Source organism: Podarcis muralis, chromosome 18 (assembly GCF_964188315.1).
Source record: "Podarcis muralis chromosome 18, rPodMur119.hap1.1, whole genome shotgun sequence".
In the NCBI taxonomy this organism is placed as follows: domain Eukaryota; kingdom Metazoa; phylum Chordata; class Lepidosauria; order Squamata; family Lacertidae; genus Podarcis; species Podarcis muralis.
The window spans coordinates 8,014,158-8,041,465 of record NC_135672.1 but is presented as its reverse complement, the minus strand read 5'-3'; the positions used below and the strand labels follow the sequence as shown (position 1 = coordinate 8,041,465).

The window sequence follows — 27,308 nt, the reverse complement described above, 5'->3', positions numbered from 1 at the left end:
TTCATATGGCCATGATTTCCCCAACATATCCTGCAAGTGTCCCGGAAAAAACGAGACATCCCGTTTTTTCTTGTGAGAGCGGCCATTTTTTAGTGCCATGATCTCATAAAAGGGTGTGTTTTCTGGAGTCGTGATCTCACATGGTACCCCCAAACATATGTTTTTAGGCCCTGCACCTGAAAAAATGCTTTGGAGGGGCTGGGGGGGAATTGGGGTGTGAAATCGCACGAGATCACGGCATCCCCAAAAGGCCGCCATTCTCATGATAAAAAGCGAGAAGACAGGTGTCCTGGATTTTGCATCAATTGCAAACAGCGAGTTCTCTCTTTAGGATCCCTGGCATGTCTGCGTCTGGGGTTTTTTTAAGAGTGGGGGGAGGAATGGGAAACGAAAAGGATGCTCAGCTGACCTCCCTACCCCAGAGTTGCAACCCAACAGCCTAAATTTTGCAGTCAAACTCTGCTTAGCCATTTCTTCGGAGTCCCATAGGTAGGCAAACTAAGGCCTGGGGGCCGGATCTGGCCCAATCGCCTTCCCAATCCGGCTCACGGATGATCTGAGAATCAGCGTGTTTTTACATGAGTAGAATGCGTCCTTTTATTTAAAATGCATCTCTGGGTTTTTTGTGGGGCACAAGAATTTGTTCTTTTCAAAATATAGTCCAGCCCCCCACAAGGTCTGAGGGACAGTGGACCGGCCCCCTGCTGAAAAAGTTTGCTGACCCCTTGGACCCTAGACTGGGGACTTCCCCAATTGCTCCCAGGCATATCCCAAGAAATAAACAAATTAACTAACAGATATTGTGGCTTAAAAACCACCCAACCTGTGAGCCCTCTCTGTCTCTGCACAAGTCGCCATCTCCTTCCAAACAGCTTTCACACAACCTGTGCGCACCCATCTCGACACACACGCCTGCGTTGGATTATTCCGTGGCTCCCGATGCTAAAAAGGCTCAGCAGAGTTGCGTGCCCTCAAAAGGAATGTCGCCTGTTGCATCTCTGAACGCGCCCCTTTCCCGACTTTCCTTCTGCCCCGACAACAGCTGCGCCCGCGTTGAGGGACTGACAGGAGAAAGGTGAGCGCTTATTTTGGGGAAACCGCTTTCCTAGATTGTGTAAACACAGCGGAGATCGCCTCGTCAGACTTGGTTCATCTGCAATTGATTATCTGGGGGAGCTCCGCAAATAGGTTGGCTGTACATGCGATCCACACTCTGGAAAAAGTGGGCAGAGTTAAACCACCCTCTGCAGACTTCAGATTCCGTCCCACTTTCAAATCACAGAAGAGAACAGTTTTTGTGGTTGTTCCCCATAGCACACCATTTCCTTAAGACAGGGGTCAGCAACCTAAGGCCCATGGGCCAAAAGCGGCCCACTGGGTTGTTTAACTGGCCCACGAGCCGCCCCCAAACTGAGCCGCCCGCTCGGCAAGTCCCCGCGTGCTGCGCTAAACTGGCACAGCGCGGCACAGGGACTCGCTTCCGCGGTGCCGGAAATCGCATCTGCGCAGACACAGACGCCGGAAATCGCATCTGCACAGACGCAAACGCTGGGAATCGTGGGATCCGGCCCATGGAGGGATCTCCGCTGGAGTAAACCGGCCCAGGCAAGATAAACCTTGCTGACCCCGCCTTAAGATATGGCGATAAATGCCACGATCTACGCTGAGGCAGGCCAGACTTAGAACAGTGAGGGATTAGCGCTGACACTACAAATCAAACCAGTTATGGACCCTGTGAATATTGCCCTGACTCTTGAACTGAGGCCGTCCGTACAGATTCATTCCCAGCCATCTTTGCCCCCCCCCCCGTCCCCCAATCACAACCCGCAGGATTATTTAAACCAGGGCTTAACTTGAGCAGGCGTCAAAATGGCCTGAAACCCTGCAGCGCCGAGAACCATGAAAAAGAGGGGCTTTGTTTGACACCCTGAAGTTGCGCTGCTTTCCACAGCAGCCACTAGCACTGTTAGAATCGCAGTGGAAGGGACCCCGAGGCGCCATCTTGTTGACCCCCCCCCACCTGGCAATGCTGGGATTTGCTTTCCCGGTGCATGTAGAAAGTCTTTACGGTCCTCTCCTTCTGAGAAATTTCTCGATCCGAGAGGAAAAGGAAAAAGGCAATCCTTGCCATGCCAGAGTAGGCGAACAGCCGCTCCCAAACCATTCCTGCCTGGCACGAGCAAGGATTCGTGTTTTGTGCATGTGCAAGCGTGTAAGTAACACACCAGAACGTCACCCAACGGGTACAGGAAATCAGATGGAAACGAAGGAAGGAATGCCAGCCCCCCGTTTTGCTTTTTTAAATGCCTTTCAGAGTCTGGCACCACCTTCAACCACTTGGGAAGAAACTGGGGGCAACGGATAGGGAGATACCCCCCCCCGTCCCTGACCTTTGAAATTTCCCTGGCGACCGCCGTTGGTTATTATTTATTTCCATCGTTCAAAATCCTGCCCCCCCTTATTTCCGCGGCACCTTTGCGAGGAAGGGGCGGAGCCGCACCCGAGGCCGCCCCACGCCCCGCCTCTCGGAAAGGAGGCGGAGCGTCGCGGGAGGAAGAGTCCAATGAGGAAGCACCCGGATGAAATAAACCCCAAATCACGCACACGCACGCACACACAGAAGAGGTCTCCCTCCCTGCTTTTTTCTGTTTGTTGCCTCAAGCAGCATCTCCCGAGTGCCCCCCTCTCCCCAATAATCCGTACGCCTGGGAGGTTGGGGGGGGAGCACAGGTCCTTCTCCTCCCCCCTCCTCAGGTGGGACCCAGGGTCTTGCGTTGTCCTTTTCCTGATCCGCTCTTCCTCCGTGCTGTGAAACCCCGCCCCTTTTCGAAGGAGGGAGGCCGCCGAGCCAAGCCACGCCCCCTGGGCCGGTCCCCCTATTTGACGGAGGAGGCAGTCCGCTCCACGCCGCTGTATTTCAGGAGGTGGCTGAAGTCCGTCAGGGTGTGCTGGGCCCCCAACGTGGGTCCCCGCGCCGCCCGGGCGTAGGCCGCCTGCCCTTCCCCGCTGTTGAAAGTGTGGGTGCGCTTGAGTTGCGCGCTCGCCCTGCTGGCCGCATTGTTACTATTCGAGTTCAGCTTCTCGGGGTTCCACGGGGCGGGGTCCCCCGTCTCCCCGCCGGGGGCCGATACCACCCGCCGCCGCTCAGGGCTGCTGTGCGGCGTGATGGGTAGCTCTCCGCCGTAGGAGCTCCGAGTCCCGCTCGGCCGGTGCGTGGACGGCACTTGGTGCTGGTGTTGTTGTTGTTGTTGCTGCTGGGCCACCCGTACCCCCTCTCCGGCACTGACCGGCAAGTACCGCATGTCCAGAGAGAGGTCGCCGGCCTCGTTCTCCAGCTCTTGGTCCACCAGCATGGAGTGGCAGGAAATGGGAATCACGCGGCCGGAGCCGATGTGGTGCGAGGACACGGCGGTGTGGCCGGCGTGGAGGAGGATGACCGAGGAGGGCGGGTCTCCGCTGCGCAAGGAGGCGTTGATGAGATTGTGGCTGTACTCCCAGGTGCAGGGCTTGGGGCAGCGCTTCTGCTGCAGGGGGGTCTGCTCCGGGGTGGGCAGCACCCCGGAATCCAGGTCGTGCTGGCTGACCTTCACCAACCCCTTGGGCCACCCGTTCTGCATCAGCGGGGCCAGCAGGTTCTCGGGCTGCCCGCCAGGGCCGCCCCGGGAGCGGCGCTCGCCCAGCCGGCTGACGCTCACCACCGACTCGCTGTGAGACAGGATGTTCTCCTTGTCCTTGCGCCGGGCCAGCTCCTTGCGGTCGCGGTGCCCGATGAACCAGCACACACTGAAGCCGGAGATCACGGCGCCGATGACGAAGGCCGCCACGGAGGAGATCACCAGCAGGTTGACCGAGACCAGGCCGTCCGGCTCGTCCACAAAGCTCTCCGTCAACAAGCCTGCGGGAGGGAGGGACAGCGTTAGCTGGTGGGTTGACCGTGAGTGTGGATGTGCCGGATCTGTTATCATAGAGTTGCAGGGTTGCAATGACATAATAAGGGGGGCGGTGTCAGGGAATGGTCTGGATCTGAAGATTGGGGGATGCAGTCAGATCAGCTTATCTCAGAAGAGGAGGGGGAATATTTGCTCCCCCCCCCCCGGCCTCCAGCGATTTCAGAAGCAGAGAGGCAGACACAGAAGCTGAACAGATTAGAGAGGAGTTATCCAGCTACGAGATAATGACAGGAGAACCAGAAGGGAGGGGACAGCTTGGAGAGACATCAATCGAGAGTATGGGGGACCGCTCTCTCCCCAGACTTGGAGGTCTGAATATATTAGAGAACAAGGGAGGCAGTGAGAGGGAGGAACTTCCTGTCTTGCGTCGGAAGGAGGGGTTAGAGTGGGCAACCGCCCTCCCTGTGGAGAGCTGTGTACAGTTGTACCTTGGTTTTTGAACAGCTTAGTTCTCGAACGTGAGGTTGTGGCTACTGTCACATGCTGACAAGCTACTAAGAGCCACAGGTGAGAGCTGAGTGCAGGGGCAGTGGCGACGGTGTGTGTGGGGAGAACCTTTGGTGGACAAACCAGGTAAAAGTTAAGGTAAAGGAGCCCTGGAAGGTTAAGTCCAGTCAACGGCAACTGTGGGGTTGCAGCGTTGATCTCGCTTTCGGGCCGAGAGAGCCGGCATTTGTCCACAGACAGCTTTCCGGGTCATGTGGCCAGCAGGAATAAACCGCTTCTGGCGCAATGGGACACCGTGACAGAAACTAGAGCACATGGAAACGGCATTTACCTTCCCGCCACAGCTATGCCTATTGATCTACTTGCACTGGTGTGCTTTCGAGCTGCTAGGTTGCCAGGAGCTGGGACAGAGCAACAGGAGCTCACTCTGTCGTGGGGATTCGAACCGCTGACCTTCTGACCAGCAAGCCCAAGAGGCTCAGTGGTTTAGACCACAGCTCCACCTGTGTCCCCAGAAGGAGCACAATGTATTGGCCCTCCCCATACCGCCCATACATTCTGCTTAAAACATATGGCCCCTAATGGCCTCATCTGGGCAAACAGAGGCCAGGGCTGTCTAGGTCACATCTGCACCATGGATTCAAAGCGCTTCCAAGAACCCCGTCGTTTAACCCCTGCAGGCCTACAACGCCAGCGCCCTAAAAGCTCCCAGTATTGTTTGGGGGGAAGCTATGCACTTTCAGTGTGTGGGGTGGGGGTTTGTGCGGCCATGGTGAGTTCGTGGCAGGATTCGAACAGCAGGCTTGCCCAGCCGCCCTCGACCCCAGAGCCAGGAAAGGTGGACAGGCACACACCTTCACAGTCGCCAAGGTGAGAGGTCTTGCCTCCGAGAATGTCCTGCTCGAACGTGACCCTGCAGCCGGATGGAGGGTGGAGAGAGGAATAACAGAGTTAGATAAAGAGAAAGGGCAGTTTCTATTAAGTGAGTCTGTTCCATGCAGGACCTCTGAAGAGTTCAACTTCTGTTGTTATGTTGTTTTTTAATTTGTAATTTATACTTTTCAAGTTTATACATTTCACCATTGATTTTTCTGGGGGGTACGAAGGGGTACACCCCCCTAAACATTTTGTGAATCTTTGTAAAGGTAAAGGTAAAGGGACCCCTGACCATTAGGTCCAGTCGTGGCCGACTCTAGGAGCAGCGCTCATCTCGCTTTACTGGCCGAGGGAGCCGGCGTTCAGCTTCCGGGTCATGTGTCCAGCATGACTAAGCCGCTTCTGGCGAACCAGAGCAGCGCACGGAAACGCCGTTTACCTTCCCACCAGAGTGCTACCTATTTATCTACTTGCACTTTGACGTGCTTTCGAACTGCTAGGTGGGCAGGAGCAGGGACCGAGCAACGGGAGCTCACCCCGTCGCGGGGATTCGAACCGCCGACCTTCTGATCGGCAAGTCCTAGGCTCTGTGGTTTAACCCACAGCGCCACCCGCGTCCCTGTGAATCTTTGTACTTTTGTCCATTTACTGTATTTATTTTCCTCAATTTGAAATATAAAATGGTGATTTTCTTGAGTCAAAATGAGAGTACAGTGGTACCTCTGGTTGCGAACGGGATCCGTTCAGGGGGCCTGTTCGCAACATGAGCAGAATGCAACCCGTGTCTGCGCACCTGTGGGTCGCGATTTGCCACTTCTGTGCATGCATGTGACGTCATTTTGCGAATCTGCGCATGCGCGAGCGGCGAAACCCAGAAGTAACCCTTTCCGGTACTTCCGGGTCACCGCGGGACGCAACCTGAAAACGCGCAAGCTGAAGCAAACGTAACATGAGGTATGACTGTACCCCTAAACATTCTTAAACATGTTTACCATATTTTTCGCTCTATAAGACGCACCAGACCACAAGACGCACCTCGTTTTTGGAGGAGGGAAACAAGAAAATAAATATTCTGAATCTCAGAAGCCAGAACAGCAAGAGGGATCGCTGCGCAGCGAAAGCAGCAATCCCTCTTGCTGTTCTGGCTTCTGGGATAGCTGCACAGCCTGCATTCACTCCATAAGACGCACACACATTCCCCCTTGCTTTTTAGGAGGGGAAAAGTGAGTCGTATAGAGCAAAAAATACGGTAAATCTGACGACTCCTCTTACCAAGATCCTGGACGACCCGAGCTTCCTCAGAGTAGGAGAATCCTGGAGCAACTTCAGAGCAAAGCGGGTCCCAGAGAACAGCCTGTGCGCTGTGGGGCAGCCCCCTGAACCCAATGCTGTCCTACACCCTGGCTGAGCCTTGCCCCAGAGCAGGGGACACGTACCCCACCCAAAAGCAAACCCTCCAGCCACAGACACACTCCCTTTTGACATGCACCCATACTTTTATAGCCTCTGTGGGGCAGGTGTAGAAGCTTCTGTAGGAGGAGAAGCGTAATCCTCATCATCATCTGCACGCCCCCCCAATCATCATCATCATCATCATCATCAAAGAGGGGCATTTGCTACCAGATATTACCTTGTGCTCTGTTCCAGGAAAATACAGGAGCCTTCTGGCGTCCAGCCACAGTATGGATCACGGCTCCCCAGGCAGTTTCTGAAGGGCAGAAAGGAAGACGGGGTTTTTGGGGAGTGGTGGTCAGTAAAAACACACAGAAATTGCTGGACAACCACGAGGACATAAACGGCCCAGTATACCTGCCGCTGCTGTGGCGTACATAAATAGTCTTTGGTCCGATTTCTCGATCTCCTTCCCCATCAAACCCAGTAAGAAGGCTTCTGGTTTTTTGGTCAAATATTTAAATACAGTGGTACCTCGGGTTAAGTACTTAATTCGTTCCGGAGGTCCGTTCTTAACCTGAAACTGTTCTTAACCTGAAGCACTACTTTAGCTAATGGGGCCTCCCGCTGCCGCCGCGCCGCCGGAGCACAATTTCTGTTCTCATCCTGAAGCAAAGTTCTTAACCTGAAGCACTATTTCTGGGTGAGCGGAGTCTGTAACCTGAAGCGTATGTAACCTGAAGCGTATGTAACCCGAGGTCCCGCTGTATTTTCTTAAGTTCATTATAGATCAGCTCCCCAAAGTTCTTAACTTTATCACAAGTCCACCACATGTGATAAAAATCCCCGTCGGCCTCTTTGCATTTCCAACATCCTTTATCCCTCATCCTATACATTTTCGCCAACTTTACTGGTGTTAAGGTGCCTGCCTCTCGATGCAAAATGAATCGACTCTCCTCCTCTGTCCCAACCCATTGTCGGGCGGGGGGGAGGCTGCGTTAAAAACCCCAGCACATGGGAACAGGAATGGAAAACTCACTTTATGCAACCGGAATGCTGTTGACACCGGGCCACAGGGGCACGAACCACGCAGGGCGGGAAGGCCAGGAGCAGGGACCCCGTGGCCTTGTCCAATTCCATGCCCAGAAGTTTCCGTTCACCCACATTGTCTTTTCCGCACCTGGAGGGGAAAAATCAATCAATCAATCAATCAATCTATCTATCTATCTTTATTACGGTCCAGAAACCTGACAAATTGTTACAAAGCAATGCACAATTCAGACAGCCAAAATAATAATAATAATAGTAATTTATTTATACCCCGCCCCCATCTGGCTGGGTTTCCCCAGCCACTCTGGGCGGCTTCCAAAAAACTATTAAAATACTGTAATACATTAAAAGCTTCCCTAAACAGGGCTGCCTTCAGATGTCTTCTAAAAGTCTGGTAGTTGTTTTTCTCTTTGACATCTAGTGGGAGGGCGTTCCACAGGGAGGGTGCCACCACCGAGAAGGCCCTCAGCCTGGTTCCCTGTAACTTGGCTTCTTGCAGTGAGGGAACCGCCAGAAGGCCCTCGGTGCTGGACCTCAGTTTCCAGGTAGAACGATGGGGGTGGAGACGCTCCTTCAGGTATACTGGACTGAGGCCGTTTAGGTTAAGGTAAAGATAAACGGGACCCCTGACCATTAGGTCCTGTCGTGACCGACTCTGGGGTTGTGGCGCGCATCTCGCTTTATTGGTCGAGGGAGCCGGCATACACCTTCTGGGTCATGTGACCAGCATGACTAAGCCGCTTCTGGTGAACCAGAGCAGCGCACGGAAACGCCGTTTACCTTCCCGCCGGAGCGGTACTTATTTATCTACTTGCACTTTGACGTGCTTTCGAACTGCTAGGTTGGCAGGAGCAGGGACCGAGCAACGGGAGCTCACCCCATCGTCACGGGGATTCGAACCGCCGACCTTCTGATCGGCAAGCCCTAGGCTCTGTGGTTTAACCCACAGACATGTAGCATTCCACAATCAGGGGGGCCACCACCAAAAAGTCCAGTTCTCTTGTTGCCAGCCTCCAAACGTCTCTGGGATGGGGATAAGACAGAGAAGGGCCTCAGGGGACTTATCTAAAGGACTGCTTCAGTGCTTTTCATTCTGTATTCAAGCCTGCTGCTCAGCGACAGCACCAGACTTCTCTCCACAAGCGTTGCTCTTGCCACCAAATCCAAAAGAACTTTTGCCCACGGCCAAACTTACTTGTCGCTGGGATAGGTCTCGAACTCCTCCAGCAGCAAACTCTGGCTGCTGGCCCTTACGGTCGCAGAGCTGGTGCTGACATTGGTGTGGATGAGGAACTTGAAGACGGTGCCTGTGTCGGAGGCCAGGAACACCACGGTGTGGTTCCTGCCGGGCCCTGCTGTGGGGTCCACCACAATCTTGCGCAGCTGATACCTGCCCGGAGAAACAGAGGTGGTGGGTTTATCGTCTGTGTGTGTGTGTGTGTGTGTGTGTGTGTGTGTGTGTGTGTGTAAAGAAGCAAAGACCACCAGGGTCATAGCAATGATTCTTCAACATCAACTCCCAAAAAATTTACACATCACTTGGGAAGACAGGTGAACTAATACAGTGGTACCTCGGGTTACATACGCTTCAGGTTACAGACTCCGCTAACCCAGAAATAGTACCTCGGGTTAAGAACTTTGCTTCAGGATGAGAACAGAAATTGCGAGGCGGCAGTAGGAGGCCCCATTAGCTAAAGTGGTGCTTCAGGTTAAGAATAGTTTCAGGTTAAGAACGGACCTCTGGAACGAATTAAGTACGTAACCAGAGGTACCACTGTACCAGTGTACTGGAAGAAGCAAAGATCACCAGTGTTGAAGCAATGATTCTTCTACATCAACCTCGTTGGACTGGTCATGTTGTTCGGATGCCTGATGATCGTCTTCCAAAGCAACTACTCTATTCTGAACTTAAAAATGGAAAGTGTGATGCTGGTGGTCAACAAAAGAGGTTCAAAGACTCTCTCAAGGCAAATCTTTAAAAATGTAGTATAAACACTGACAACTGGGAAACACTGGCCTGCGAGCGCTCCAGTTGGAGAGCAGCCTTTACCAAAGGTGTTATGGGCTTTGAAGACACTCGAACTCAGGTCAAAAGGGAGAAACGTGCTAAAAGGAAGGCAAACCCTCACCAGGATCAACTCCCACCCGTAAACCAATGTCCCCACTGTGGAAGGATGTGTGAATCCAGAATTGGCCTTCACGGTCACTTACGGACACACCGTCAAGACCGTGTTCATGGAAGACAATGTTCCTCAGCTTTGAGGGATCGCCAAAAAGAAATGAGATCTGTCTGTTTGTGTGTGTCTATACACAAAAGGTAATAAGTTAAAGGTAAAGGTTAAGGACCCCTAGACGGTTAAGTCCAGTCAAAGGTGACTGGCCGAGGGAGCTGGCGTTTGTCCACAGACAGCTTTCCGGGTCATGTAGCCAGCAGGACTAAACCACTTCTGGCACAACAGGACACCCTGATGGAAACCAGAGCGCATGGAAATGCCTTTTACCTTCCCGCCGCAGTGGTACCTATTTATCTACTTGCGCTGGCGTGCTTTCAAACGGCTAGGTTGGCAGGAGCTGGGACAGAGCAACAGGAGCTCACTCCATCGCAGGGATTCAAACTATTGACCTTCTGATTGGCAAGCCCAAGAGGCTCAGTGGTTTAGACCACAGCGCCACCCGCATCCCTCTATACACAATATTTTAAATCCCTCCCTTCGCAGGGAATTTTGCAAGCCACTTTTCTAGGATAGACGCACCACGCCTCTCCTCCAAATTCTCTGCCTGCCACACCCCTGTTTCTAAAACAACCGCAATCGCGGATGCCAAACGCAATGACACGTTTAATCAACCAGATCCCACCCACCCCTTCTCAAACGCCCGCCTCGGCTGGCTCGCTCTACCCTTTGCAAAGCGGGTGGCGGCGGGTAGTCAATTAGAGGAAAGTTTTCTGTCATCTCATTAAATCCGCAATTATCCCCACCAATTAATTCTGGCTGTTTTGCATGTGAAGCTAGCCTCGCTAGCAGCACCGGGCGAGGAGAGGGGTATAGGAGGTGCCAAGGGCTACAGGGAGGAGTAGGGTTGCGATGGAGAATCTCTTCTCTATGGGGATGTAAATTATGTCCTTTGCTGCTGCTGGTTGTGTATGTATTTGCCCCCGTTCCTGCCACTGTCCAGGCCCCCCCCCCCAATTATTATTATTTTTTTTGGCTAAGCATAGCCTGAAGGATGCACACAGACCCCACCCCCCAGCCCAATATCTCCCAGTGTGCATTTCTGGCTTGAGAGACAACAGGAACGATGCTTGATTAATTTCACATAAAACATCAATTAAGACAGATTTAATTAGAACCAGCTCGCCTTGGCGGCGGTGCTTAGGAAATTAATGGAAACTGCTTGTTTTCCCATCTCTGACACACACACACACACGTAAAATGCACAAAGTATTCACGCAAGAGAGGTCTGCAATATATATTGCATGGAAACGGGATGGTAGCAGCTCTGGTTAGTTGATTAATCCAAATTAGGTAAATCAGCTGAAAAAAATACACCGGCTGTCTCTTGATTAAATTGGTCAGCAGACTTTAATCCCTCATTCTTCTCCAGGCTAAACATAGGTAAAGGTAAAGGGACCCCTGACCATTAGGTCCAGTCGTGACCGACTCTGGGGTTGCGGCGCTCATCTCGCTTTATTGGCTGAGGGAGCCGGTTTACAGCTTCCGGTCATGTGGCCAGCAGGACTAAGCCGCTTCTGGCGAACCAGAGCAGCGCAGGGAAACGCCGTTTACCTTCCCGCCAGAGTGGTACCTATTTGTCTACTTGCACTTTTGACGTGCTTTCGAATTGCTAGGTTGGCAGGAGCAGGGACCGAGCAACGGGAGCTCACCCCGTCGCGGGGATTCGAACAGCCAGCCTCCTGATTGGCAAGTCCTAGGCTCTGTGGTTTAACTCACAGTGCCACCCGCGTCCCAGGCTAAACATACCCACGTTGAAATTTTTGTAGCTCTCCCTTACCGGGTCATGGTCCTGATGATCCAGGGCGCGTTGCCCAGCGATGGAACCGACTCGTCCATCAACGGATGCGTCTTGACAAAATTGAGGATCTCGTCCGGGAAGAAGCTTGAGGAATTGTAGCGCATCCCCGGAGCTGCACAACAACCCGGCCTGCGAGGCAAATGTCCAGAAGTCAAGATTCTGCGCTACGTGAGTTCGTAGCTGGACGGGGGCTACTGAGATGTCCCGACAGAAGAAACACCCAAACCCATCTGTTATGTACTAAGCTTGGATCCTAGAACAATAGGCAGGTAGGATCCTAGAATGCAACAAGTGATTGGCTTGCAAGAGAAGACCAATCAGGCTCCAGGAGGGAAGCAGAATCAGCCAATCGGACAAGACCCATTGTGTAAATAATGTACCGTATTTTTTGCTCTATAAGACGCACCAGACCACAAGACGCACCTCGTTTTTGGAGGAGGAAAACAAGGAAAAAAATATTCTGAATCTCAGAAGCCAGAACAGCAAGAGGGATCGCTGCGCAGCAAAAGCAGCAATCCCTCTCGCTGTTCTGGCTTCTGGGATAGCTGCGCAGCCTGCTTTCGCTCCATAAGACGCACACACATTTCCCCTTACTTTTTAGGAGGGGAAAAGTGAGTCTTATAGAGCAGAAAATACAGTATATAAAAGCCTGAGGTTTGGGGGGCAATTCAGTCACTGTTTTACAAGCTGCAATAAAGAGCATGAAATCCCGGCAGGACTCCGAGTATATTTCACCATCCCACTATCATTCCCAACAGAGGCGAAATATTTCGTAGGGGGACAGTTTTAGGGTGTGTGAGCACGGTGCCTCCCTCCCTCAGCCGGGCAGAAGTTTCCCAGGCTTTGGGAAGGAGGTGCCAGGAGAACATTTAGGGACTAGTCTAAATGTGACCACACACCACTGATTTGCACACAAACTACATGTGGGATGTAATCCATTAGCACAGTCCAATGCCGGATTTTGGTTTGATGAGGCCCTAAGCTACTGAGGGCAATGGGGCCCATTCGATGTCCAGCTGTCCTTTGTCAAAACAAATTGCTGCTTTTTTGTGTTGAATATATGCTATATGGTCATTTATGGACCTCATAGGTATCTCAAGCCATTTGCACACGTTGCCATACAACCAGTCCATGCAGAATGTAGGCACCCTATACATAGAAAGGAGCAAACCAGTGATATTTTAGGGAGCGGGCTAGCAGGTGGGCCCATTACTTACATCATAGGAGCCTACACAACACAAAACACTGTTGCTGTATGCAGGCTTTATTTTATTTTATTTGTTTTTTATCTTACATTTTGGAAATGTACCGTATTTTTTGGTCTATAAGACTCACTTTTTCCCTCCTAAAAAGTAAGGGGAAATGTGTGTGCGTCTTATGGAGCGAATGCAGGCTGCGCAGCTATCCCAGAAGCCAGAACAGCAAGAGGGATTGCCGCTTTCACTGCGCAGTGATCCCTCTTGCTGTTCTGGCTTCTGAGATTCAGATTATTATTTTTCTTGTTTTCCTCCTCCAAAAACTAGGTGTGTCTTGTGGTCTGATGCGTCTTATAGAGCGAAAAATACAGTACATCCTGTTTTTATCCCCCTTTAATTTTTTTCGGGCCCCCAAGAGAGTGAGGCCCTAAGCTATAGCTTGTTTATCTTATATGTAAATCTGTCACTGGTCAAATACAATATTCCTTGTTTCCCTAGCGTGGACACAAGCAGGAAGACATCGTTGCCTTACTGCAATTTTTCACATCAATTCAGTCTCCATTTGAGACGAACTCCCCGTTTCTTTGTGTAATTACCAAGCCAAGCCTGCCTTTCAGGGATCAAATCGTGAACTGAAATGTGGGCAAACTTTTCATTTCTTTACTCAGAAAGACTCTATTCTTTTAAGAGGGATTAAAGGGGACACCAGGAAATAATCTTAAGTAAGAGATTCAAACGAATCTGCAAACTCGCTTCCGGCTATATTGAGGGGGAACTGCTCTGCTACATCACTCGCTAGCGGATAATACTTCTTCAGTATATCCTTTTCTACTATCCTTAATATTCCCTCACTATGCAGACTTTAATGAGTCATTGCTTATTCAAATCCCCAGCCATCTCTGCAACAAGCCAAGAGGGACGGAATTAGGATACAGCGGTACCTTGGTTTTTGAACGTTTCTGTTGACGAACATTTCGTTGGAAGCCACCCAGAGTGGCGGGGTATAAGTAATAAATTATTATTATTATTATTATTATTATTATTATTATTATTATTATGGTTTTCGAATGCTGTAAACCCGGAAGTAAATGCTTTGGTTTTCGAACATGCCACGTGGCTTCCATATTGAGTTTTTCATATTAGGCTGGCCTCAACCAGAGCCAGGGCTTTTTCGGCTGTGGCTCCCATCTGGTGGAACGCTCTGCCACAAGGAATTAGGGCCCTGTGGGACTTGACATCTTTCCGCAGGGCCTGCAAGACGGAGCTGTTCCACCAGGCCTTTGGCCAGGGCACAGCCTGACTCCCTCCTGAGCCTGGCCTCGGCTGGGGAGGGCGGGATATAAATAAAAATTTATTATTATTATTAATTATTATTATTATTATTATTATTATTATTATTATTATTATTATTATTATTTTGAGGCTTCTGTTTTGAGTTTTCCATATTGAGTTTTCTGCATTGAGGCTTCCGTATTAAGTTTTTGGTTTTCGAACGTTTCAGAATCCGAACGGTCTTCCGGAACGGATTACATTCAAAAACCGAGGTACCGCTGTATAAGAAAAAGCCTTGCTAGATCAGACGAAGGGATCGTCTGGTCCAGAGCCCGGTTTCCCAAAGCAGTCTGTTCCTGCACGCCCCTTCCTAGCATCCGAAGACAGCAAATTCCAGACCAAGAGCCCTTTCCTGGCACTGTTTGGGTGTTTGTGAACATCCCGTGCCATCCCAGGAGCTCAGCCCATGTGGGGGGAGTTCCCTTTGAGGACATAAATAAGGAACAGCCCTGCTAGGGGAGACCAAAGGACCAGTATCTTGGTATCTGCGGTGACTGACCAGGCACCTCTCAGAAGCCCAGGGGCGGGACGTGAAGATCTGTAATGACACCTCCTTACGTGCTGTTTGTCCCCGGTGCCACCTCTGAACGCGACGGTTCTGTTGCAGCTTTCACTGGTGAGGAGGACTCCCTGGTCCTGAATGGGGTAACTGTGCCCCTGAAGGACCAGGTGTGCAGCCTGGGAGTCATTTTGGACTCACAGCTGTCCATGGAGGCGCAGGTCAATTCTGTGTCCAGGGCAGCTGTCTACCAGCTCCATCTGGTACGCAGGCTGAGACCCTCCCTGCCCGCAGACTGTCTTGCCAGAGTGGTGCATGCTCTGGTTATCTCCCGCTTGGACTACTGCAATGCGCTCTACGTGGGGCTACATTTGAAGGTGACCCAGAAACTACAACTAATTCAGAATGCGGCAGCTAGACTGGTGACTGGGAGTGGCTGCCGAGACCACATAACACCAGTCTTGAAAGACCTACATTGGCTCCCAGCATGTTTCCGAGCACAATTCAATGTGCTGGTGTTGACTTTTCAAGCTCTAAACGGCCTCGGCCCAGTAGACCTGAAGGAGCGTCTCCACCCCCCATCATTCAGCCCGGACACTGAGGTCCAGCGCCGAGGGCCTTCTGGCGGTTCCCTCGCTGCAAGAAGCCAAGCTACAGGGAACCAGGCAGAGGGCCTTCTTGGTAGTGGCTCCTGCCCTGTGGAATGCCCTCCCATCAGATGTCAAAGAGATAAACAACTACCTGACATTCAGAAGACATCTTAAGGCAGCCCTGTTCAGGGAAGTTTTTAATGTATGACATCTTAGTGTATTTTTGGTCTTTGTGGAAGCCGCCTAGAGTGGCTGGGGAGACCCAGCCAGATGGGCGGGGTACAAATAATAAATTATTATTATTATTTCGCTGGTGGCTTGAAAGAATGTGGCAGCTGTCAGTTTCACTCACCGTGGTTTTGGCACCAGTTCCTCTGGCACAGGGGTCCAAACGGATTCGGGGGATTTCTGCTCGCGGAAGCGCCCCTCGAAGACGGAGGCGATTTGGGCCATGTCAAAGGCACACACGGCAGAGCCTGGAATGCTGGAGAAAGAGAAAAAGAGAGAGAAAGAGAGAAAGAAAGAGAGAGAGAGAGAGCGCTTTGCTGTGAATTCACAATATGGCAAATTGTAGGCACGTTGCTCTCCTTCAGCCTCAATAAGGTAAAGGGACCCCTGACCATTAGGTCCAGTCGTGGCCGACTCTGGGGTTGCGGCGCTCATCTCGCTTTATTGGCCGAGGGAGCCGGCGTCCAGCTTCCGGGTCATGTGGCCAGCAGGACTAAGCCACTTCTGGCGAACCAGAGCAGTGCACAGAAACGCCGTTTACCTTCCCTCCGGAGTGGTAACTATTTATCTACTTCCACTTTGACATGCTTTTGAACTGCAAGGTTGGCAGGAGCAGGGACCGAGCAACGGGAGCTCACCCCGTCGCGGGGATTCGAACTGCCGACCTTCTGATCGGCAAGTCATAGGCTCTGTGGTTTAACCCACAGCGCCACCCGCGTCCCAGCATTCTGCCCGGATGCTGAGGTCCAGTGCCGAGGGCCTTCTGGCGGTTCCCTCATTGCGAGAAGCAAAGCTACAGGGAACCAGGCAGAGGGCCTTCTCGGTAGTGGCGCCCGCCCTGTGGAACGCCCTTCCAGCAGATGTCAAAGCGATAAACAACTACCTGACATTCAGAAGACATCTTAAGGCAGCCCTGTTCAGGGAAGTTTTTAACGTGTGATATTTTACTGTATTTGTGGTTTTTATGGAAGCCGCCCAGAGTGGCTGGGGAGGCCCAGCCAGATGGGCGGGGTATAAATAAATTATTATTATTATTATTATTATTATTATTATTATTATTATTATTATTAACCCACCTGCAAAAGTGACCTGCCATTTCCTTCTCTTATTCCCTACACACACACACACACACACACACACACCCACACACCGTTTTAAATACAGTTCTCCGGATTTCTGCAGCCATTTTGCCCTTGAAATATATTGCCGTCATTTCAAGGCAGAGAGTTGTTTATTCTTAAAACGGGTTCTAAAGCAACCTCTTTGAACCGACTGCATTTTAATGATGAAGTGTTTTAACGACAGACTGGATTTCAACAGCAGCTTTGACTGGCCGGCTAAACCAGGTGAGGGTAGCCTCAAACCCTTGGCGAGGTCCAATCCATATCTGTCACAATCAGCTCTGTTTTCCATGTTCTTGTTGTTGTTGTGTCCTAGACTGTCTCTCCAGAACAGTGCATGTTCTGGTTATCTCCCGCTTGGACTACTGCCATGCGCTCTATGTGGGGCTACCTTTGAAGGTGACTCAGAAACTACAACTAATCCAGAATGCGGCAGCCAGACTGGTGACTGGGAGCGGCTGCCGAGACCATATAACACCAGTCCTGAAAGGCCTACATTGGCACCCAGTACGTTTCCGAGCACAATTCAAAGTGTTGGTGCTGACCTTGAAAGTCCTAACCAGCCTCGGCCCAGTAGACCTGAAGGAGCGTCTCCACCCCAATCATCCAGCCCAGACACAGAGGTCCAGCTCCGAGGGCCTTCTGGAGATTCCCTCCCTGCGAGGTTACAGGGAACCAGGCCTTCTCGGTGGTGGCACCCGCCCCGTGGAATGCCCTCCCATCAGATGTCAAGGAAATAAACAACTATCTGAATTTTAGAAGACATCTGAAGGCAACTATGTTTAGGGAAGTTTTTAATGTTTGATGTTTTAATCATGTTTTCAATATTCTGTTGGGAGACAGCCATATGGGCGGGGTATGTATGTATGTATGTATGTATGTATGTAAAAGGTAAAGGGACCACTGACCATTAGGTCCAGTCATGATGGACTCTGGGATTGCGGCGCTCATCTCTTTACTGGCCAAGGGAGCCAGCGTATAGTTTCCAGGTCATGTGGCCAGAATGACTGAACCACTTCTGGCGAACCAGAGCAGCGCATGGAAATGCTGTTTACCTTCCCGCCGGAGTGGTACCTATTTATCTACTTGCACTTTGACGTGCTTTCGAACTGCTAGGTTGGCAGGAGCAGGGACGGAGCAATGGGAGCTCACCCTGTTGCGGGGATTCGAACTGCCGACCTTCTGATCGGCAAGTCCTAGGCTCTGTGGTTTAACCCACAGCGCCACCCACGTCCCTACGTATGTTTGTATGTATAAATAAATAAATAATGTTGTGTTATTATACTGTAAACTGCCCTGTGATCTTCAGATGATGGGTGGTTAATAATAATAATAATAATAATAATAATAATAATAATAATAATATCAGTGTAAACAAATGCAGTGCAAAAACTCAAGGCAGAAGGAACTCTAGATGTTTTGAGGGCTGAGTCCCGGAGAGCTCCTCACCCCAATTCAGATCTGGGCCCCTGAGTTTCCCAACCACCACTGACCTGTTGGCAGGCGTGGAAAAGACGGCGAGCACGACCGGCCGGCCATCAATCTCCAGGATGTCCGTGACAGACTGGATGACATTGAAGTAGAAATGGGAGTCTCCCGGGACAGAACAGTTGAGGCGGGCCTTGAGGAAGGAGGTCCACTGCTTCTCCAGAACCCGCTGAGAGCCACCCATGTCGTTCTTGCAAACTCTGGCCACCCGAGACACCACCACCTACGTTGTGGGGACAGCAAGGAGGGTCAGAGGAATCTGGGTCCAAGGGTCCTTGGGTGCTGGCGCCAGGCCTGGTCAACAACGCCCATGTAGGCCTCCTCTCACCATCTTACCTTCTCTAAGTAGTTGAACTCCATTGCGATCTCCCTGAAGAAGAAATAGACATGGCTTTTCCACTCCACGGCACGGACGAAATATGGTTCTGGGTGGGGAGAGTCCAGATAAAGGAGGTTATTTTTATTATTTGTATGGTTTAATGCTTTATTTAAGCATACAGTCATACCTCGGCTTGAATACGCTTCAGGTTGAGCGCTTTTGGGTTGTGCTCCGGGCAACCCGGAAGTAACGGAGCGCGTTACTTCTGGGTTTCGCCGCTTGCGCATGCGCAGATGGTCAAAATGATGTCACGCGCATGCACGGAAGCGGTGAATCGCGACCCGCGCACGAGCAGTCACGGGTTGCGTTCGCTTCAGGATGCGAAAGGGGCTCCGGAATGGATTCTGTTTGCATCCTGAGGTATTTACAAACAAACAAACAAACAAACAAACAAACAAACAAACAAACAATAAGGCATACACACTTAACCCCCAAAACCAGAGAGTAAAGGGAAAGGGTAAGAAAGAAAAAAGGATGAAGTACCACACCCATCTGACTCCCCTCCACCACCACTTGTCACCTTTGAGTGTTTTAAATTCTTATTTACACTGCATATCATTTATCGCTGTAGAGTGGTACTTCTGCTTAAGAACTTAATTCATTCTGGAGGTCCGTTCTTAACCTGAAACTGCTCTTAACCTGAGGTACCACTTTAGCTAACGGGGCCTCCCGCTGTACTGTACTGTACTGATGAACTGGAAAAATAAAAATGTGGCTCACTTCTATGATTGGATTGAAGACTTATGCAAACTCACAATATATAAACAACTTGCATATAAACACAGATGCCATGGACAAATTCTGTGATATTTGGGACCCATTCTTGCAAATACAGTGGTACCTCGGGTTACATACGCTTCAAGTTACAGACGCTTCAGGTTACAGACGCCGCTAACCCAGAAATAGTAGCTCGGGTTAAGAACTTTGCTTCAGGATGAGAACAGAAATCGGGCGGCAGCAGTGCAGCGGCAGCAGGAGGCCCCATTAGCTAAAATGGTACCTCAGGTTAAGAACAGTTTCAGGTTAAGAACGGACCTCCAGAACAAGGTACCAGTGTACTGTAATAGGTTAAAATCTGGTGAAGTACAATAACAACCTTGTAAAATATACAGTTTTGGTTCCCCCCCTCCCCACTTTATTTTCCCTTTTACATGGGTTCTTTTTCTCCCTTTTATTTACGTCTCACCCTGTTTAAAGGTAAAGGGAACCCTGACCATTAGGTCCAGTCGTGACCGACTCTGGGGTTGCGCGCTCATCTCGCTCTATAGGCCGAGGGAGCCGGCGTACAGCTTCCGGGTCATGGGGCCAGCAGGCCTAAACCGCTTCTGGAGAACCAGAGCAGCGCACGGAAACGCCGTTTACCTTCTTGCCAAAGCAGTACCTATTTATCTACTTGCACTTTGACGTGCTTTCAAACTGCTAGATGGCAGGAGCAGGGACCGAGCAACGGGAGCTCACCCCGTCGTGAGGATTCGAACCACAGACCTTCTGATCAGCAAGTCCTAGGCTCTGTGGTTTAACCCACAGCGCCACCTGCGTCCCTCCTCACCCTGTTTAGTGCACATATAATTATGCACTTTCTGAACTTTCAATAGTTCAATAGTTAAAAGCAAAACAAAAACCCCCCACGTATTTTACTCCGATTTGCCAGCCGATTTAAAGAAGCCTCAGTTGATTTCGTCAAGACACCGATTCATCCGTTGAGCACGCCGCCTCACGTTATGAGCGAACGGAGCGGCTTTTCCCACTCCTGCCTCCCCCCGGCGTCCCCCCACCGCGGAGCAAATCAAAAAAGCACCTTTGAACCACTTGGAGTCGTGCTTGACTGTGCGAAGAGTCGGGCTGTCTCCCAGGCTGCGGTAAATGACTGCATCGATGGCCAGGAAATCCGTCACGGTGGCGGTGAAAAGCATTCCACCTGTCAGGGAAGGGTAGATATGAGGTGTTGTGTGAGAGAGGAGCGGTAAATAACGCCAGGTGGGCATGTTGCGCGGCGCCCGGAAGTTGGAACCGCCAAAGAAAATGCTCTAGCTCAGCCAGAGAGTGTGTGCCCTGCGTACGAAACGTCCCCAATTCAATAAAAAAGGTAAAAGGTAAAGGACCCCTGGATGGTTAAGTCCAGCTAAAGGCGACTATGGGGTTGCGGCGCTCATCTCGCTTTCAGGCCGAGGGAGCCGGCATTTGTCCGCAGACAGCTTTCCGGGTCATGTGGCCAGCAGGACTAAACCGCTTCTGGTGCAACAGGACACCGTGATGGAAACCAAAGTGCACAGAAACACCGTTTCCCTTCCCACCACAGTGGTACCTATTTATCTACTTGCACTGGTGTTCTTTCAAGCTGCTAGGTTGGCAGGAGCTGGGACAGAGCAACAGGAGCTCACCCCGTCACGGGGATTTGAACCGCCGACCTTCCGACTGGCAAGCCCAAGAGGCTCAGTGGTTTAGACCACAGCGCCACCCGCGTCCCATAGGTCTGTGCAAACAACACTCTTTGTACACATGACATGCCTGCAGAACAAATTTCAGAGATGTGCAGATTTCAGTTCCCATATTATTTTGGGAAGTCTGAATTAAGCAGGCTTGCCTCAAAATGCCAACTCAACCCATTTCAATAATAATAATAATAATAATAATAATAATAATAATAATAATAATAATTTATATCCCGCCCACCCAGCTGAGTTTACCCAGCCATTCTGGGTGGCTTCCAATCGAGTGTTAAAAACAATACAGCATCAAATATTAAAAACATCCCTAAACAGGGCTGCCTTCAGATGTCTTTTAAAGAGATAAAGGTAAAGGTAAAGGGACCCCTGACCATTAGGTCCAGTCGTGGCCGACTCTGGGGTTGCGGCGCTCATCTCGCTTTATTGGCTTAGGGAGCTGGCGTACAGCTTCCAGGTCATGTGGCCAGCATGACTAAGCCGCTTCTGGCAAACCAGAGCAGCGCACGGAAACGCCGTTTACCTTCCCACTGGAGTGGTACCTATTTATCTACTTGCACTTTGATGTGCTTTCGAACTGCTAGGTTGGCAGGAGCAGGGACCGAGCAATGGGAGCTCACCCCGTCGTGGGGATTCGAACCGCCGACCTTCTGATCAGCAAGTCCTAGGCTCTGTTGTTTAACCCACAGCGCCACCCGCGTCCCAGTTTTTAAGAGAAGATAGCAGATAGCTGCTTATTTCCTTCACATCTGAAGGGAAGGCGCTCCACAGGGCGGGCGCCACTACCGAGAAGGCCCTCTGCCTGGTTCCCTGTAACCTCACTTCTCGCAATGAGGGAACCGCCAGAAGGCCCTCGGCGCTGGATCTCAGTGTCCGGGCTAAACGATGGGGGTGGAGACGCTCCTTCAGGTATACAGGTATATATTCTAATATATTTATTAGAAACCATGCGACTCTGTAGGTGTGTTTTTAATTTAAGGTTGGGCACATGGGACCAAACAGAGGCAGGGAAGGCATCTATGATTCTTAACAAGCGGGGTCATCCCTCTGCCAACACACACCAAAACGCATTGTATCTCAAGGACCACAGATAACCCACTTCGTTGTCTCCATAGGAACCAGAGACTGGGTTGCTTCTCTGTCGTTGAAAGACCTCATCCTTTGTGCATGTGAGACCAGGCTTCAGGAGACCCTGGTTCAAATTCTTGCTTGGTGGCCTTGAGTGTGTCCCCAGTCTAACCTACCCCTCATGGTTGTTGTGATGCTTAAGGAAACCCACAAATATTTGCAGGGCTGGGGGCAGGGAATGGGTGAATGCAGGCAGACTCAAGCTCCTTGCAGGAAAGGTGAGGTATAAATGCTGTTTCTGCTTGCTGAGTCATAACATAGCTGTCAACCGTCCCTTATTTGGCAGGAAAGTCCCTTATGCCAGCGCTGTGCCCCGCTGCTGTCCCTTATTCATGATGTCCCTTAAATTTCCTGGGTTTCAAAGGAAGCAGCTCCTCTCCCTCCCTCCCTGCCAGCCAGGGAGGAGGGAGGCTCCAACTGTGTTGCTTGGCTGTGTTGCTCACCCAATAAGGAGTCTAAGAACGACTGGGGGGGTGGAGCTTGCATGCCTTGTGCCGATCAAATTGGCAGCGTTGCCTGGGAACTCGCCTTTGCTCAGCGCTTCCCAGCGGAGAGGTGATGGTGGTTTTCCTTGCTGCATCCCCTTAGCTGGGTTGCTGCGCTGTGGGAACCACCGCTTGGGGCTTTGTTTGGCAGCTGGCTGGGCTTTCTGCCTTTGGCTCGGAGGGGCTCAGAAGTTGAATATACCTGTGTCCGGAAAATCCCTTATTTTGGCTGCTGACCCCTTATTTTTGAGGCTGCTGGTCCCTTATTTTCAAATCTGTAAGTTGACAGCTATGAGTCATAATAACCAGGTCAAAATACTTCCCTCCGTGCTCTGAACCGACCTGTGAAGAGAGCGACGTTGGCGTGCTTGGGGTCATAGGGGCATCGAGCCATCCCACTGATGTTGTCTCCCGTGGGCTCCAACGTGTCCATCTGGTGGGAGGAAAAGATAGTTAGACAAACTGCGGATCTCTCGAGGAGCCAGACTAGTTGGGGAGCAAGGGATATTTGAGCAGTGTGCAGTGTGCAAACTGGGGTGAGCGATGAGTTACGGGCACTGCCTGGCTGGCCCCAAGTTCCTGGTACTCACGGTGTAGTTGGCGCAGATGGGATTGAAAGCGTTGGTGCCGCAGACGAAGAGGAGGTTGTCGTTGCGGAGCAGAAGCACTTTGATAAAATTCCGGCACTCTGCCTGGGGAGGAGAAGCGAAGCGATGAAGGCTGCAAAGCGAAAAGCACTCCTGACATGCTCAGAGTTTGCAAGGCCACTTCCGCCTTGAGGAGGAGGTGGGGTTGCGGGCTTCACGGCCCCTCGACTCGTGCGGTGGGTGGAAGCCAGACCCGCGCGATTGGGAGGATTCCCGGCCGCGTCACCCCCTAGCCGGCCAATCGGCAGGTTCGGGGTGTGTGGCCTGCCCTATATAGGCTGGACGCGGCCGGGGATCTCCCTCTTTGCTGCCCGCCAGCTGTTCCTGTTTTCCCACCCTATAAGGTTTCGTTCTTTGACCTTGCTATGGACCTCAGTTGGTCGCTGTTGACGGGCCTGGTAGGAATTTTCCCACTTGGCAAATTGGCACCAGCCTCTTGGTTTTTCGCCTATCTCGTAGCAAATCGCCACAACTTTCTGGGTATTGGCAGTTAGGCATTGGAATAGTTCTGTAGATGGAAGAGGGGCATAGCGCCATCACCTGCCCCACATATTGAAGGGTAGTCCATTAAAGGATTCCAGGGGGCGTGGCCCTGTCCGAAGCCTAGGGAGGTGAGGGCCTAAGGCACGCCCCCTATTGGTGACCCCGGGGGAGTTCCTAGTTGATGTGCATCCTACTGGTGGTTAACCCTTCCCGGACTTCAAGCAGACGGGTTGGAGTTGGATATAGTTGGATAGGACCAATGCCTAAGCCAATACCGCTCATCACCTGTAACCAATAAAGTTGTGGCCTTTTTTTAGCCCATTAACCTTAATAATTGTGTCATGTGTCATTATTTCCACCTGGGGAGGGGGTCGGGAACTTGCCAAGCAACGTTACTATGCTGGCCTAGACGGGAAGCGAGCCCTATAGGGGGCTGAAGGCAGGCGAGGCCCAGGTCAGATCGAGTCTCCGACGCTTCTTTTCTTGTCCCCACCAGACACCTCATAAAAACAAGCCAGGACTCCTTCTCAACAAGCAAAACACTTCTGTTATCACCATCATTTTTACTCCCCCTAATTGCAAGCTCAGCGCCCCATGCTGACAGATACAGGGCCAAATTCAGTCCAGTTCGCATCTGTAAGCGACCCTACTAAACCTGCGCTTTGCAAACCGAATCAGAGCCATTTTGTTAAAATTTGCACTTCTCTGAATTTTTGTGGTGTAGTTCCCTGGGGAAGAAATATGCATTCATATAGTAAGGTAGGAAAATGTGTATACAGTGGTACCTCAAGTTAAGTACTTAATTCGTTCCAGAGGTCCATTCTTAACCTGAAACTGTTCTTAACCTGAAGCACCACTTTAGCTAATGGGGCCTCCTGCTGCTGCCGCGCTGCCGGAGCACGATTTCTGTTCTCAACCTGAACAAAGTTCTTAACCTGAAGCACTATTTCTGGGTTAGCGGAGTCTGTAACCTGAAGCGTATGTAACCTGAGGTACCACTGTATTAGGGAAAACAGAATAGAAAGATGCATTATACAGAGGGAATTGCTTTGCAAAAGTGTGTGCATTAGACAGGGCTTCCATACGTCCAGAGCGTAAACAGAATTCGGCTTTTGTAAACAGCACCTGGGCAGAAATTGCTGAAATGTCCAGGAAAATCCAGAAGTGTAGATTTTGTCACATTTCATTAAAAATAGCTCAAAAACTCTTCTTTCTTTTTTTTAGATATTACAACAACAACAAAAAGCTCAAGAATTTTTGTGCCCTGGTTTTCACTTTTTGAAATATGGCAACTCTAGTACAGTATTAGAAGGGGAAAAAAATACACACAGAACATGCAGATATTCGGTGAAATTTGCCCTAAGATGCTACAATGAAGCCTCGGTCCAGTACACCTAAAGGAGCATCTCCACCCCCATCGTTCTGCCCGGACACTGAGGTCCAGCACCGAGGGCCTAACCCTAACCTACATTGGCTCCCAGGACGTTTCTGAGCACAATTCAAAGTGTTGGTACTGACCTTTAAAGCCCTAAACGGCCTTGGTCCAGTATACCTGAAGGAGCGTCTCCACCCCCATCGTTCTACCCGGACACTGAGGTCCAGCACCTGAGCAAAATGGAGTCTCTCATCTTGTCCCTGGTTTCAGGTTGTGCTTTTTAAAAAAACTTGCTGTTGGCGATATCTTGACATTTGCACCTCACTCTTGACATCTCGTGCGGGTACCAGTAGTAATAATACTGTTGGTAATAAATGGGGAAAGACACCTTTCTCGCTCCCGCCCCCCCATCTCTGTGGCCAGCTATTTGGCTCCAAGCTTGCTACCTCTCCTTCACTCTCCTGCTCTAGCACAGACCTTTGTGTTTCTATTGTGAGTTCTCATCCTCTCTCTTTGCTCTCCCATCCAAGCACCTTTCTTCCCTCTCTGTTTCCATGGTTTCCGAACAGGCCAGAGAGAGAAAGAGAGAGAGGAACGGGGTTGGGTGAGCCATTCCCCCCCCCTCCTCGCAAACTCCGCTCACTTTCCCACTTCCTGCTAGCATCGCTACTTCATCTTTCGAAGCCATAATCCCTGCCAGGGTGGGAGGCAGGGGGGAAAAATGGCACGTGTGTGTTTTAGTCCCCAGAAATGGAGACCCTCCATGGGCCCCTATTTTCCAGGGACAGTCCTGTATTTACAGAAGCCGTCCCGGTTTCTGATTTGATCGCAGAATGTCCTGCTTTTTCTTAGGACGTCCCTGTTTTCATCGGGGAAATGTTGGAGGGGATGAAATAGGATGTCACTATTTTCATTTGGGAAATGTTGAAGAGGATGGAATAGGACGTCCCTATTTTCATCAGAGAAATGTTGGAGAGGATGGAATAGGACGTCACTATTTTCACTGGAGAAACGTTGGAGAGGATGGAATAAGATGTCCCTATTTTCACTGGAGAAATGTTGGAGGGGATGGAATAAGATGCCCCTATTTTCACTGGAGAAATGTTGGAGGGGATGGAATAAGATGCCCCTAATTTCATCAGAGAAATGTTGGAGGATCTGGAGTTATGAAGCTATCAGTATGGGTTCCTCATTTTTACCCCAATCGAATATGTGCCTTTTTCATAAGCATGTGCATTTCTCTGCTTGGTTGGAGAACTGCGACGTGAAATTCGGAGAACTAGAAATTTCAAAAGCTGGTTTGCACCTGGTTTCGGAAAAGTGTGCATTTGGTCGTTTCGCCTTGAAATGCAAACGGGATTTCTCTGCCTCCCACCCCTGGCCAAATATACCTAGGATTTGGAGAAGGACCACAGGGCAGCCTCTGGCATTTCATGTTTGGCAAATTTGTTGTTGTTGTTGTTTAGTCGTTTAGTCGTGTCCGACTCTTCGTGACCCCCTGGACCAGAGCACGCCAGGCACTCCTGTCTTCCACTGCCTCCCGCAGTTTGGTCAGACTCATGTTAGCAGCTTCAAGAACACTGTTCCACCATCTTGTCCTCTGTTGCCCCTTCTCCTTGCACCCTCCATCTTTCCCAACATCAGGGTCTTTTCCAGGGAGTCTTCTCTTCTCATGAGGTGGCCAAAGTCTGGGAGCCTCAGCTTCAGGATCTGTCCTTCCAGTGAGCACTCAGGGCTGATTTCATTCAGAATGGAGAGGTTTGATCTTCTTGCAGTCCATGGGACTCTCAAGAATCTCCTCCAGCACCAAAATTCAAAAGCATCCATTCTTTGGTGATCAGCCTTCTTTATGGTCCAGCTCTCACTTCCATACATCACTACTGGGAAAACCATAGCTTTAACTATATGGACCTTTGTCGGCAAGGTGATGTCTCTGCTTTTTAAGATGCTGTCTAGGTTTGTCATTGCTTTTCTCCCAAGAAGCAGGCGTCTTTTAATTTCGTGGCTGCTGTCACCATCTGAGGTGATCATGGAGCCCAAGAAATTAAACCCTGTTTAATTTTTCACCCTCTGACCCCCACCGCTCTCCGTTCTCCCAGGGAAAGTCTCTGGATGGCCCAAACTGGAGCCTCTCTGGGACCTGCGCGCCGTGTTTCACACTCTCCC

The 27,308-nt window shown here is 50.8% G+C and overlaps 1 protein-coding gene across 2 annotated transcripts in view; it reads right to left on the bottom strand.

The window, feature by feature from the left end:
* Window positions 1-864: 864 nt before the first annotated feature.
* SEMA6B (semaphorin 6B) overlaps window positions 865-27,308 on the bottom strand; it is a 154,508-nt gene continuing 128,064 nt past the window's right edge. For both annotated transcript variants that reach the window (XM_077921792.1, XM_077921793.1), the window contains exons 6-17: window positions 23,228-23,329; window positions 22,980-23,070; window positions 20,379-20,498; window positions 18,538-18,626; window positions 18,207-18,424; window positions 15,717-15,848; window positions 11,727-11,876; window positions 8,911-9,105; window positions 7,705-7,845; window positions 6,904-6,981; window positions 5,252-5,310; window positions 865-3,895 (exon numbers count right to left, since the gene is read on the bottom strand). In XM_077921792.1, the coding sequence (XP_077777918.1) occupies window positions 2,877-3,895; window positions 5,252-5,310; window positions 6,904-6,981; window positions 7,705-7,845; window positions 8,911-9,105; window positions 11,727-11,876; window positions 15,717-15,848; window positions 18,207-18,424; window positions 18,538-18,626; window positions 20,379-20,498; window positions 22,980-23,070; window positions 23,228-23,329 (2,394 nt within the window). In that variant the 3' untranslated portion in view covers window positions 865-2,876. The remainder of the gene's footprint in view (window positions 3,896-5,251; window positions 5,311-6,903; window positions 6,982-7,704; window positions 7,846-8,910; window positions 9,106-11,726; window positions 11,877-15,716; window positions 15,849-18,206; window positions 18,425-18,537; window positions 18,627-20,378; window positions 20,499-22,979; window positions 23,071-23,227; window positions 23,330-27,308) is intronic.